Source organism: Sciurus vulgaris, assembly GCF_902686455.1.
Source record: "Sciurus vulgaris genome assembly, chromosome: 9".
NCBI classification, from domain to species: Eukaryota; Metazoa; Chordata; class Mammalia; order Rodentia; family Sciuridae; genus Sciurus; species Sciurus vulgaris.
In genome coordinates, this window is record NC_136469.1 from 74,041,408 (window position 1) to 74,055,006 (window position 13,599).

At 37.0% G+C, this 13,599-nt stretch overlaps 2 protein-coding genes across 13 annotated transcripts in view; one reads left to right on the plus strand and one right to left on the minus strand.

Moving 5' to 3' along the window:
• Positions 1-10,810, minus strand: part of PTPN13 (protein tyrosine phosphatase non-receptor type 13) — a 190,800-nt gene extending 179,990 nt beyond the window's left edge. For 10 of the 12 annotated variants that reach the window (XM_079153164.1, XM_079153153.1, XM_079153162.1 and 7 more), the window contains exon 1: positions 10,355-10,810. The gene's annotated coding sequence lies outside the window, so the exon portion shown is untranslated. The remainder of the gene's footprint in view (positions 1-10,354) is intronic. The other 2 variants (XM_079153155.1, XM_079153154.1) reach the window with 1 other exon arrangement.
• The window catches only part of LOC306669812 (uncharacterized protein), a gene marked incomplete at its 5' end in the record, with an annotated part of 303,631 nt that continues 299,562 nt past the window's right edge, over positions 9,531-13,599 (plus strand). Inside the window, 2 exons of the mRNA XM_079153966.1 lie at positions 9,531-9,691; positions 10,235-11,229. Coding sequence (XP_079010092.1) covers positions 9,531-9,691; positions 10,235-11,057 — 984 coding nt within the window. The 3' untranslated portion in view covers positions 11,058-11,229. The remainder of the gene's footprint in view (positions 9,692-10,234; positions 11,230-13,599) is intronic.

Here is a 13,599-nt window from a genome sequence, read left to right on the forward strand (position 1 = left end):
TGGAATCTGGAACTGCAAGTCATATACTCTTTTTTTTTTTTTTTTAATATGGAACACTTCACAAATTTGCATGTCATCCTTACACAGGGGCCATGCTAATCTTCTCTGTATTGTACCAATTTTAGTATATGTGCTGCCAAAGTGAGCACAGGTCATACACTCTTGACTCTCCTAATGCACTTCCTTTAATAAGGCATTTCCCTATTTCCTTTTACTCTTTAGACACTCCCTTCTCACTTTCGCATGCCATCTCCAGCACTTCTTTTTAAACACTTCCTTTCTCTTGAATTCACTTTCTCATATCTTTTGTTTCGCTCTAGGACATTGCATGCTCATTCCCAGACTTCTAATAATGTCTTTAAGGCTCAGTTAGCTCAACAAGCTCTGCTTCCCAAGTGAATGTTCAGATTATATCAGAGTACACTTTCTTCCTTAAAACTTTTATTGTACGTATTCATTGCTTTACAATCTACAATGGCTTCCTATCTCTTGTGTGTGTGTGTGTGTGTGTGTGTGTGTGTGTGTGTGTGTGTTTGGTAGTGGGGGTTGAACCCAGGGGTGCTTTTCCACTGGGCTACATCCCCAGTCATTTTTATTTTTCACTTTGGGAGAGGGTCTCACTAAGTTGCTTAGGACCTCTCTAAGTCTCTGAGGCTGACCTTGAACTTGCTATCCTCCTGCCTCAATTTCCCCAGCTGCTGGGATTATAAGTGTGCACCAGCATGCCTTCCTCATGTGTTTTCACAAGAATGTGTTTTTAACCCAGATTTTAAATTTTTTTGGTAGGAAACCTTTTTTTCCTTTGTCGACATTCCTCAAAATACTGAAAACAATTATGAGTACAGTAATATAATTAGTTTATATAAGAAACAAAAGACATTCAAAACAAAATTAAATTTCTATTATTTGTAAATCATTTGTAATTGTTGCTATAGCTATAGTCAAAAAATGTTGTGGGTATTTTTCTGACAATTTCCAAATTTTTTACATATTCAAGGACATATGGGAGATTTACACTTTTCATTTTCTCTAAATATTTACTCTTTCAGTCCTAAAGTCTTATATATACTCTGCCTTAAAAAAAAAAAAAAATACAATAATCAAAGCATAGTCAGTGAGAGGCCTATTCAAAACAATTTAAACTAGAAAGGGTAAAATCTAAGTGATAAAAAGATATGCCATACTTTCGTTTAGAATTATTAATCAGATTTCTCAGGTTATTATTTCCCCCAGTAATACAGCAGAAGACAGAAGTGAAAGGTAAAGACTTCTTGTAAACTGAATTGATGGACTGTGGCCAATCATTTTACATATTTATAAAATATATTACATATTTATACATATATTACATATTTATACATATTCAAAACCAAAGGTTACAAAATCTTATCAAATAGATAACATTTCCATTTTACAGAACAGACCCTAAATTTTATTTATCCAAACAAATTTTGTTTATCCAAAATCACTGTACTAAAAGGACCAAGTTTCAAATTGAGGACTGCCTAAATTCAAAGTCTGAACTCTTAACCACACTGTGCTTCCTAATTTCATGTCTGAATGTGATTAATTCAGACAAAATCATGACATTATCTGGATTGAATTTTCACAAAAACAAAACATTTATGAAGGGATATAAATAGACAAATTTTGTTTTGTTAAAGGGTTAACACTGACTCAATTTAGTATTTTGATGGTAAGCCAAATACTGATATTTTAAATGATAAGAAGTAGTAATATTATTAAAAGGAATTATCAAATAATGTAAAGAACAAAAGTACTAATTATCTTAACAGCTGTGAAACAGACTCTGGAAAAGTAAATCCAGAGTGTTTGATATCTACTAGGTCAAGCCCCTTTACTATCATTTGGGTCTAGATATCAAGTTTTAAGTTCACAAGCCCTCCCCAAAGAAACCTAGCACAAACTACATATAATTTTTTCTATATTTCTTTATTTACTACAACCAAATTCCACTAAACCTAAAGTAAACAGGACCAGATACAGGAAATCTAAAGGGAACAATAATTGGATCCCCAATATGCACTTGCTTCAACTGGCTTTGGGATGTCCAAATGTGCAGCAAAAACTACAATTCTAAGCTTCCTTTACAAGAAGGAGTGGACCAATAGAAAAGGAAGTTATTGGGTAAGGCTTTCAAGAAAATTCTTTAAAAGAATCTGACCCAGCTGGAAGGCACTCTTACCTGTGCGGTTTCCCCACTTCCATGTTCTTTCTGCCTGGAAGGGTAGTTTGAACAGAATGCTAGAAGTCATTTGTCACCCTGAGGCCATTTTGATGAAAGCCATACATTACAGAAATGGAGAGAAAAAAACAGATGTATGGATTCACAGCTCTGGATAATTATGCTTGGACTCTTAAGAGAAAATCCCAGCCTTCTTTGTGCTAAGTCTCTTACATTAGCTACTTATTCCAATTTCTAACTGACACAGGAAGCAGCACAAATAATTCACTGTAGTTTTCTTAAGAGTGATTACAATGAATATCTCAAGAAGCATGGAAATGTGTCCTCACTGTGTAGCATCAGTGGCAATTTAATCTTAGCATCTCAATATAACTTCAAAATTCCTCTGAAGTTAAGAGAAGGCTTGATGTACTAACATAAACACTGAAAAAGATTCAGATGAAACAGCTCAGTGTAGTCTTCAGTCACAAATTTAATGGGATATTTTATGTGTCCACATCAAAATATTTTCTTTTGTTTAAAAGTAAATTCTTACTAAATCTTCATACTGGAGAATAAAATATTCTAAATTTTTTATTGTGACTAAGAATTATATAAAATAAGCTATGAAAATAGAATTTAATTGACTTGAGTTATAACTACAGTTAGAGTATTATGAGGTACTATTCAATAACACATACGCTGGTTTTCATTTCTATAATCCTTAAAGTAGTGCCAGAGTTTCAAAGTTCCAACTGAACACAGTGAATGGTATATATCTACAGTAAAGTTTTTCTAGTGTAGATTCAATAACTGAACATTCCTGAAGGTTCCTTTGTTTATTGTATTGATTTTTTTTTATTCTCAAATCTGAAAATAAAAAAAAAGATATTCCAGCTTTTTATGAAGTACAGCTCAATTTATACTTTTTGGCCTCAACAAATTTTCAAACAGTACTTACAAAATTGAGATTTTTATACATGAATCATTATCATAAACTCATTCCTTGAATTGAGCATAGAAAACAGCATCAGAATAAAACTAAAACAGATTGTGTAAAGAATAAACTTAATATTATATTTAATTGCATGAAATTACACATCAGCTTAGGTAATTAGGAAAATAAAAGATACTGAGGAAGTTATTAATCTATCATTCAAAACTGAAATTCCAGTTCCAAAATACGTATTGTTTTCTTTCTTCAAAAACAGACTTAGGCCAGGCATGATGGTGCACACCTATAATCCACACCTATAATCCAGGCTGAGGCAGTAGATTCACAAATACAAAGCCAGCCTCAGCAACTTAACCAAGTCTTAAGCAACTTAGTGAGAACATGTCTCGAAATTTTAAAATTAAAAAAAAAATTTAAAAGGACTAGGGATGTGACTCAGTAGTAAAAAAAAAAAAAAAAAAACCACTGAGTTCAATCCCCATATCAAACAAACAAAAAACTGACATGTTTTGTGTGTGTGTATCCTTTTGTTTTTTGTAGTACTGGGAATTAAATCCATACATGCTAACAAAAGCACTCAGCCACTAAGCTACATACCCAGTCCTACATTTTATTTTTCCAAAGAAATATTTAACTATAATGAGAATTAAAATAATTAACCATCCTTAAATAGTTTAAAAAAACTTTTTTTTGTTGTAGATGGACACTGTACCTTTATTTTATTTATTTATTTTTATGTGGTGCTGAGGATTGGATCCAGTGCCTCACACATGCTAGGCTCTATCACTAAGCCACAACCTTAGGCCCTAACTGTTAATTTTTAAAGCTATACTTTTCTAGAAGCAAAAGTAATACATAGTGCTAAGAGAAACTAAATTTCTTAAAAGGATTCTCTTATTTTTTAAAAAAATCATCAGACTATATTTCTTCAAAACAAAACAAAATACAACTCTGAATATCTCTACTACAAATTTGGGTTACATAATTATTCTAACCTCAATTTAGGTTATTCAACAAGAGTGCTTCATTTTTGTTCCATGGACTCCATGGTATGTTACAAATGATGATAAACATAAGATATGAGAATGACATTATACACAAAACATTCCATCAAGCATCCTTTCAACAACTTAATTCCCAATGTTCTATATGCAAATTTACCTGAACTGAATAGGCAGAAAAAAGAGGCATGTATTTATCTTAAAAAAAAAAAACAAACAAAAGTAACACCTACCAAGAAAGAATATTTCAGTAGAAATTAATTTCTGTTCTCATTTAAACTCAGAACACACTAAGCCAATAAAACTTTGATTAAAGTGATTAAAGGATATCTTTTTAGGTGTTTTCAGAAGGGGGTGTAGGTGGGATGAACTACACAGTACAGTTTCTTCTAAGCTGTGTATCAGTAGCTAAAAAGTAACAATCACCATTAAATTCAGTGACAGTGTGAGTTTCTGACTATCTGAAATTCTTTAGGAACCTCATTTTTCCCCTCATAGGAATAACTTTCACATTGGAAAAAAAAATGATCTCTCCTATAAATTCATGTTAAAACCAATAAGACACTTTTCTTGGAAAATTTGGTCATATCATGTGATAACTGTTTCCACATATAAAGGAAAAGATGATCTTCATCAAAAAAGAAAGTCTTTAATTAAATCCCAACACTTGAGTTGGGAAGATGACTATTTCTATTTTCAGAGTTTGGGAACATAACATTTTCAGACTGGCATAACTGGCATTTAAGCCAGTTAGTTAGATTGAGAGCATGCTGATATAAGTAACAAGAATTACTAACACTAAATTTCCTCTTCTCAGATATTCCTGAAAAGAAAAAATTTATAAGTAGCTACAACAGAGTGAGGAAAGAGATAATGTAAATTTTTAAAAATGTGGTATTCCTCTTCACCTAAAAAAAAAAAAAACTGTACATATTTTAAATTATAAATCTGAAAGAAATGACCTGGAGGAAACATATTCCCTTTCAGATGTAAGAAACTAGTATACAAATTTCAAAGCCCTAATCAGAAAGTAAATAACGTTGTGCAGTGAGGAAATGTTCCATATCTGAGTTGTTTGATACAGTAACTACTAGCTGCAAGTGGCTACCAAGCAACTTAAAATGTGGCCAATGGCAGGATGTGGTGGCGCATGCCTGTAATCACAGTGATTTGGGAGGCTGAGGCAGGAGGATTTGCCAGCCTGGCCAACTTAGTGAGAGCTCTTGTCTCAAAATTAAAAGAAAAGGATGTGGGCTGGGGATATAGCTCAGTTGGTAGAGTGCTCACCTCACAAGCGCAAGGCCCTGGGTTCAATCCCTAGCACCACAAAAGAAACAAGAAAAGGAATGGGGATAAAGCTCAGTGGTAGAACACTGAGCCGAGCATGTGTGAGGTCCTGGGTTAGACGCTAATACCACCAAAAAAAAAAAAAAAAAAGTGGCTAGTGGAAATGAAAAACTGTACCTAATTTTAACTAATTCAAATATAAACTTAAATAGCCTCACACAGGTAGGGACACTACATTGGACAGTATAGCTCTAGAGTATTGAAGAGAAATATTTGTACCTTAAATTCTGATTTAAATAGTAAAGAATCCTGTAGATGGACATAGATGCTTCTAAATTTTCTTTTTAAAATGTGTGTGACTTATAAGGAGGGAAGGACTATAATACAGCATAACAATGTTGCTGTATTTGTGGGAACCAAATTTTCTATACTGACTTCCTTACATTGGTCTGGCTCTGTTGTAATGTCCTGAGTTTTGAGAAATGTAGCTATCTATCTCTCTCGAAAGGTTTCTGGTTTAATTGGTCAGGGTTGTTGCCTGAGCATAAAAATTTCTTAAAGCTATCAAAGTGATTCTAAGGTAGAACCAGAGTTGGGTACCTCTAAACTAGAATATTAAAAACTGTTCATTAAGTACAGATGCAGTATGAAACCTAAGGCTTTTTTATTTTTTTCCTTCAGGAATTGAACCCAGGGCACTTTACCACTGAACTACATCCCCAGCACTTCATACTTTTTATTTTAAGACAGAGTCTCACTAAGTTGCAAAAGGCCTTGCTAAGTTGCTGAGGCTGCCCTCAAACTTGTGATCCTCCTGCCTCAGCCTCCTGAGTCACTGGGATTGCAGGTGTACACCACTGTGCTCAGCTAAGACATTCCTTTGATGGCACGTGAAGAAGGCCTTTGGACAACCCAATTCAAGCCAAAACCCCACAGACTAAACATGAGTTACACATTCTAGATATTCAGGAATGACTTGGGTAGACAGTCATAAGTTTTTATAATTACTGAATGTTATTTAATTTTGCCAAAGAGATTAGAAAGCAAGCTGGATAGAACTGATTGTCAACTTGTACTTGCAATTTTTGCATATGCTATTTAATTTCATCCTCAAAATACCCTGGAGGTAGATATTGTCCCATTATTTACACATGAGAAAGTAAACTTAAAGAAATATTCTAGAATTTGTATATGTTTGTCACACAGTGAAGACCTTTACACTCTAATGCAGAAGCATTCTCTTTGAGGCAGCTTGTTTCAGAAAAATTTCACTTTTCTAGTGTGAAAAGAAAGCAAGAAAAAGAAAAAGTAGAATTCAATGGTGGAGCACAAGATAAGGCAAACACGTTGAAACAAGTATTTGAACCAGTCCCCATTCCTATAATTCCTGTGCATCTGATAACAAACTCTGGGAGAAATAAATTAGGTTTATGATTCAAATCTACAACAGTCTCTATACTAGCTCATTTAGGAGTTGCTATTTTTTTTTTTTTTTTAATCCTGAGAAGATAAACAATTGGTCTACTGCTTCACAAGTGATTATTAATGGTCTCATATTTGGGAACAGGATAGAACAAGATGCTTATTCACAAATGGAATAGGAGAAGGATTATTAAACATGTTTTCATTTTTTCCCCAGACTCAGAAGATTATTGGATTCTCCCAAGACAGTTTACAGACCACAGTCTTGATATGACATATTTACAATAAGTATGGAAATTATAACTTTAACTTAGGCCACTGAAAGTCATATATTAGTTTACTTATTAAAAGCTATCTTTAAAAAAAAATCCAGTTCCTGAACTGTTAACCCATCTCAATTTTCCAACTAAGAGAAAAAGGTTTTCAGGGAAAGAAAGGAGAGAGAGAGAGGAGAGAGAGAGAGAGAGAGAGAGAGGAGAGAGAGAGAGGAGAGAGATGAGAGGGAGAGAGAGAGAGAGAGAGAGAAGGAAGAAAAGAAAGAAGGAAAGAAAAAAAGAAAGAAAAGAAGAAAAGAAGAAAAGATAAGAAAAGAAAAGAAAGAAAGAAAGAAAGAAAATGAAGAAAGAAAGATAAGAAAGGAAGGAAGGAAGGAAGGAAAAGAAAAGAAAGAGTGGAGGAAATAACAGAACAGATTCCCCACCACTCCCATCAACTCTGACCTTTTTATCCTTAGACCCAATATCTTTTCTCCTTTCTCAGGCTCATACCTTTGAAAGTGACATTAATGCAACTGAGTCAAACCTGGTTACATCAGAGATCTGATAGGAGAATACTTTCAATTAGCTATTCTAATTAATGGAACAGATTTTTCCCCAAACCTATTTCAAGCCCCATATGATGGCACACGCCTGTCATCCCAGCTACTTGGGAGACTGAGGCAGAAGTTCAAGGTCAGTCCAGGAAATTAAGGGAGAACCTAAGTCAAAAATAAAACATAAAAAGATCTGGGGGTATAGTTCAGTGGTAGAGTGCTTGTCTAGCATACATAAAAGATCCTGTGTTTAATCCCCGCAGGGTGGGGGGAGGCATGTTAAAAAATAAGAGTATATTGACAAGGAATTAACTTCTAAATTCAATGGCTTGGATTATGGTTGTGTTTCTTTTCAATTTCAATAAGTTTTAAAAATCATTATTTGATTATACTGTAGAAATATTTTGTAGTTTATTTAAAAATTATATTTGTAGTTTATTTAAAAATTATACATAGTCAGAATAAGAGAAAGAAATTTCACTTTATCCTTTATAATCCTTTTCTTCAGGACACTTGGGGCTGAATAAACTGAGAAAATATACACCCAATTGATATGGAAGAAGCTACAGTGTTTCCCCATACAATCCTTAATCTATTAACAGTGGGGCAGAGCAAGTTTTTCTTAATAATAAGTAAAGAATACATCAATTCCATTCCTTTAAAGATGAACACCTAGCATCCAAAAGAACAGATATTCAATTATTTCACATTCAAGCCCTACATTTAAGAAGCACCCCTCCAGAGAGAGAGAGAGAGAGAGAGAGAGAGAGAGAGAGAGAGGATGTTAGCTAAGATTTACAACCTTTGATCCCTACCACAGTATTAAAATCCACCCTTCAAATTGACTTTGGTTTGTTAGCCACAGTGGTGCATGCCTGTAAGCCCAGCGACTCAGAAGGCTAGGGTAGGAAGAAGTTTGAAGCCAGCCTCAGCAATTTAGTGAGACCCTAAGCAACTTAGCAAGACCCCCAAAATAAAAATTAAAAAAGGAGTGGTGATGTAGCTCAGTGGTTAAATGACCCCTGGGTTCAATCCCCCAAACACAAAGGTGGGGTGGGGTAGGATTGACACTGGTTTTAATGGTGTGTGTGTGTGTGTGTGTTAACATAATAGGTCATTTATATTTTTGGATGCTGGGAATCATCTTTAAAAAAATGTAGGCTTTACACACTAGTAAAACTTTTGGTAGGATAAATGTAAATTCAAAATAAACATACATAATGGAAAAGGAAGTCATAATTCTCTAATCGCACAAGTGAAAGACACTATAAAATTAGTCCCTTTTCTTAATAATTAACCCTAAATATATTTTTTTAATTCTAGTTTCCATCCTACCCTTTCCAGACATACACTCCCACAAAGCCTCCGGAACATTAAAGTTAGAACACAATGTTATGAAAAAAATTATAATAAATTTAGGATTAGATGATAAAATAGGTAATGTGCTTCTGTATGAATTACTGAATCAATATATGCATGAACTTAGTAAAAAATGCTTCTAGTTATATTTTAAAAAGAAATAATTTGTAGCATAGCACCACACAAGCAACCAATAAGCATGAAGCAAGTTTTCACCTTGATCCGACCAACCCAGTCATCAAAAATTTGGGAAAATATCAACACCTGTTTCATAATAAGAAAACTTAATCTCTCCCTCACTCTTTAGTAAAATCTATAGATATAGATTTTTAAATCTTGCTAATTAGTTACCAGAGTCCTTTAACCCACAGATCAGGTGTCCTACATTTTGTTTAGGTCCCGCCTTGAAAACAAACCCGATTGCCCCATTTTCTGAGAGATAAACTCAGCTCCAGGCAGCTCCCTATGAAGTCACCGCGTTTGTTGTTTCAAAGATGCAATTAAACGAAAATGACACAAGTCTGTAGAAGAGATTACCTGAAAGTGTGTGGAGGTGTAGATTTCTATATGTGCAAGACTAATGAAAACTGTATTGCTGCAAATTTTGGGAACTATGTTTTTAGCCATCCTCCCTTCTCCGATACATTCACAACAAAAGGAAGTTCAACTTCGTAAGAATTTTCTTGATTTGGGTTTAACTTCAGCTTTCCAGTTCTCTGCACTTACAGTACCAGGTAATGAGGAAGGGCGCGGGAGAGAGAGGGTGCGGGGGAGAAAGAGTTTTAACTTGAGCAAGAAAAAAAGCAATAAAAGAGCTTGCATCAGACAGAGTCTCCCTCTGTCCCCTTCCTCTTTCCCCACCCCCTCTTCTTCGAGCCCTTACACATACACATTCTTCTGGGCGGCCTCTAACCACACCATCTCCACAATCATTTACAGAAATTAGAAACAGACTCCGGGAGCCTTCTCTTAGCACGCACTGAGTAGAGCTGTCTGTACAAGTATGATGGGGCAATGTCACTCCCTATTACCCCACAATCTCTCACTCCCTGTTTGGGGTTTTATTCCCAAGAATCTGGCTTTCTTCCGCAGAGGAGATGGCTCTGCCTAAATGAAATTTCATCTCATCCTTTCCCACTCCAGTCGCCCTAACTCCGCTCTTAACATACAAACACACCCGACCAGCAAAACCAAAGAAAAGTTTCTTTCACCAGGGCAACAGAGGAATTGGGCTTAGGGGCTGGAGCAAAAGCAGAGAGACAGAAAAGGGCGAATGAGGGGTACTTTGGTTCTAGCACATCCCGTCCAGCGCCCAGGGCTGCCCTAGTCCTCACCCGCTCGTCTGGAGACCCGTTCCTGCTGCTGGAGCTCGAGGCAAGGATTGCGGGAACGCGACGTCCGGGCTGGCCGCCGGCAGCCGCCGCGGGTGCGGAGAGCCACCACCTCTTCTCCCCCGAGCTGCTGCAGGCGTGGGCTGAAGGAGCTGAGGAAGAAGCCTGGGAGCGGGAGAGGAGAAGCAGCATCTCCTCCTCCTCGACGCCTTGGAAACGCCCCTCCGGAGGCGACCCCCGCCGACTGCCTGACCCCAGAGCGTTAGCGCACTCGCTGCCCTACTGTGCTCTGCGTCCCTTCAAGAACTTCGCCAAACCTTTTGGCGAGAGCGCCTCAACTTCTGCAGCAGGCTCCGAGCGCTGCCGAGGCGGCCGAGGCGGACCGAGGAGCCAGGGAGTGCTGCTCCGCGGCACGGCGGTCTTCAGGGGCCGTGATCATGGTGTGTCACCCTCGCCTCGGCGCGGCCGCCTGAGCTACTGGCACTACGGGAGCTCCACCTCAGGCGGCCGCGCCGGCCCCGCCCCTCAGTCCTGTCACTCAACTCTTCCCGGGCTCCAGGAGGACAAGCGGATCTCCGACCCTGAGCTCCACTCGACCTCATTGGCCCGTCTGGTTCCAGCTCCGCCCCCTCCCAAGGGACGAGGTCGCCGGGGAGACCGGCGCCCGAGTTCCCATGACAACCGGTGCCTTGGGCCTGGCTTTTAGTGTTCCTCTGACTAGCCTGACGCTTAGGTTGATGGCGGAGCCGCAAAGTTCTAAGAGCCCGCGTTCTGGACACCTACTGTCAGCTAAGTTGAAAATGCATCCGCGGGCCGCACACTTCCAGCTTCAGAAACAACTTTGTGGCCTGGGGAGTGCGTAGCCCGGAGGGTAAAAAGTGCGTAACTGCTAGCTGTTCCCCTGGCGACCTAAATTACCCCTCCCCCCCTTGCGCTCCCCTGCCTCAGCCTTGTTTCCATATTCTCACCGGGAGATTTGGGCTTTGAAAGGATGAGGAGAAAGTGGAAGAGAAAGACCAGAGCTGTGCCAGCTCCCTGGAGCAATAAAGCAAGTTAGAAATGGCGGGGTTAAAGAAAACAGCTCCGTGAGTTTTCCCACAGTTGTAAAGTGATCTTCAAAGGTGTGGAGGTAACACAATTCAGAATGCCCTCGGGAAAACTCAAATACTAAAAATTTTCAGAAGTATGTAAATGCTAGTCTTGATATTTTCTCTTTGAAAATAAGATAGTCCTAAAGTTTAAAAATTTAAATAAGAAGTTTAACATAAAATAATTCCATTTTTCTATACGTCCTACAACTTGATAAAGGTATATCGTGTAGTTATTCCTCTCATAGAAACTAAAGGATTTAAGTTTTAATATTTTACAAGAAAGTCTTGAAGAATTTACGATCAAATAGTATTTTGCTGTTTGAGTTTTGAAAGTTTTGGTTTATCCTAGAGGTACAAGGTAACCTGTTCCACTCAGGGAAGGAGATCCCCTGCCTCTGCTCCCCACCCCGAGATAATTTAGTCTAAAACCCCTAGTATTGAGCCCTTGGTAAATTGTTATTTCATGCCTGGCTCCAAAATGGAGAGATCCGAGGCTTATCCGGCTTCCCCAAGAAAACTGCAATCCTAGGTTCCCCAGCCCCTGAGGCTGCTGTACGTGTATGATGAATGAGGGAATTAATAGTAATGATTTACCTTTGGCTAGCACTTTTCATTATCTCATTTACTAAATGAATAACTGTGATGGATGTCTTCAGTCAGATGTGCCTTCCAAATATGCATTGAATGTGATTACTCACAGTGCTAAACACAATGGAAAATATACAGCAGAATTTTAAGATAAGGTCCCTGCCCTCAAGGAGCTAACCATGGAGCTAAGAAAGCAAGCTAGCACTCCTGAAGCAATTTTGAAAACAATTATAGCTAAAACTTTCAGGCACGTTGGAGTATCCAAGTAGATAAAAGAAATTTATGAAGGAAGAGAATTTAATTTGGGCTTTGAAGGGTAAGTAGTGGAATGAATGAAGCAAAAGATGAGGAAGGGAATGGAGGGAAAAAACATCAGACTAAAGAGCAGCAGGAGGAATGAGAGAGGAAAGTAAATAGCAGTGAGAAGACCAGGGTAGTTAGAGTGAAGACAGAAATGAATGACTGGGGCCCTTTTCCCAGCTTTTCCTCTAGTTTTAAATATTCTGGTTCATGTATCAGGGAGGTAAAATAAGAGAGAGAGGCAGATTTTGGAAGAACAAAAGGCTTCACGGAACATCTGCCTCTGTTTGCCAGTGAAAGAAAGTTTATACATTTATCAGAAAGAAAAGCAGTATTCATAATACCTGCTAAAGCTTGTGCAGTCATGTCAAAAAGAAGGTGCAGAGAGAATGGTGCTGTAAATTTTCAAAAAATTAGAGAAACCACAGTGTTGTAAGCATTTTCTTTCTTTGTTTTGCATTGAGACCATTTCAGGTGGTTACCCTCAGGCCTTTTCACCAGTAATCCCTCTGTTTGGGATGAGCTGAAAGGCTGTTTTAAAAATAAAACCAGATAAAAAATACACAAAAGGGAAATCTGCAGGTTAATCTCCTTTTAGATGTAATATAAAAATCCAAATTAAATATTACTAAATAGAACTCATTACTAAACTCATATGCTAAAATGAAGAGGAATTATTCCAGGTATATAAGAATCATTCAATAACAGAAAAAAATTTTCATATAGTTGACTATATTAATAGATTAAAGGAGAAAAACAGTATGTCTCAATTAAGGCTGAAAATATTTTATAAAATCCTACGGCATCATTCCTAATAAAAAATATTTCAAGAATTTGGATTTAAAAATAGGTATGTCGTACTGAAACCAGCAACTTGCTTTATAATAAAGCACTGTAATTATTCCTATTGAACCCAGGAACAAGGCACGAACACTTACTATCAGATCCTTTAACAATGGAACTGATAGTCAATGCAATTAAATATGAAATAGAAATAGATTAAATGTTGAACTGCATATACATATGGAGGATTATCATTTATATGCAAATGATATGAAAACCCAAGGGAATCAACTAAAAAGCATTAAAAGCAATGAAAGATGAGCAATGAAAGATGAAGTAACTAGTTATAAAATTGACATACAAAAATCAAGTTTTCCTGTGTTTAAACCATAAGCAATTGAAAAATAAAACATAAGAGGAGTGAGTTCTTTTTATAATAATCACCAAAAATCAAATATCTAAAAATAAAAGAAATTTATAAAATAA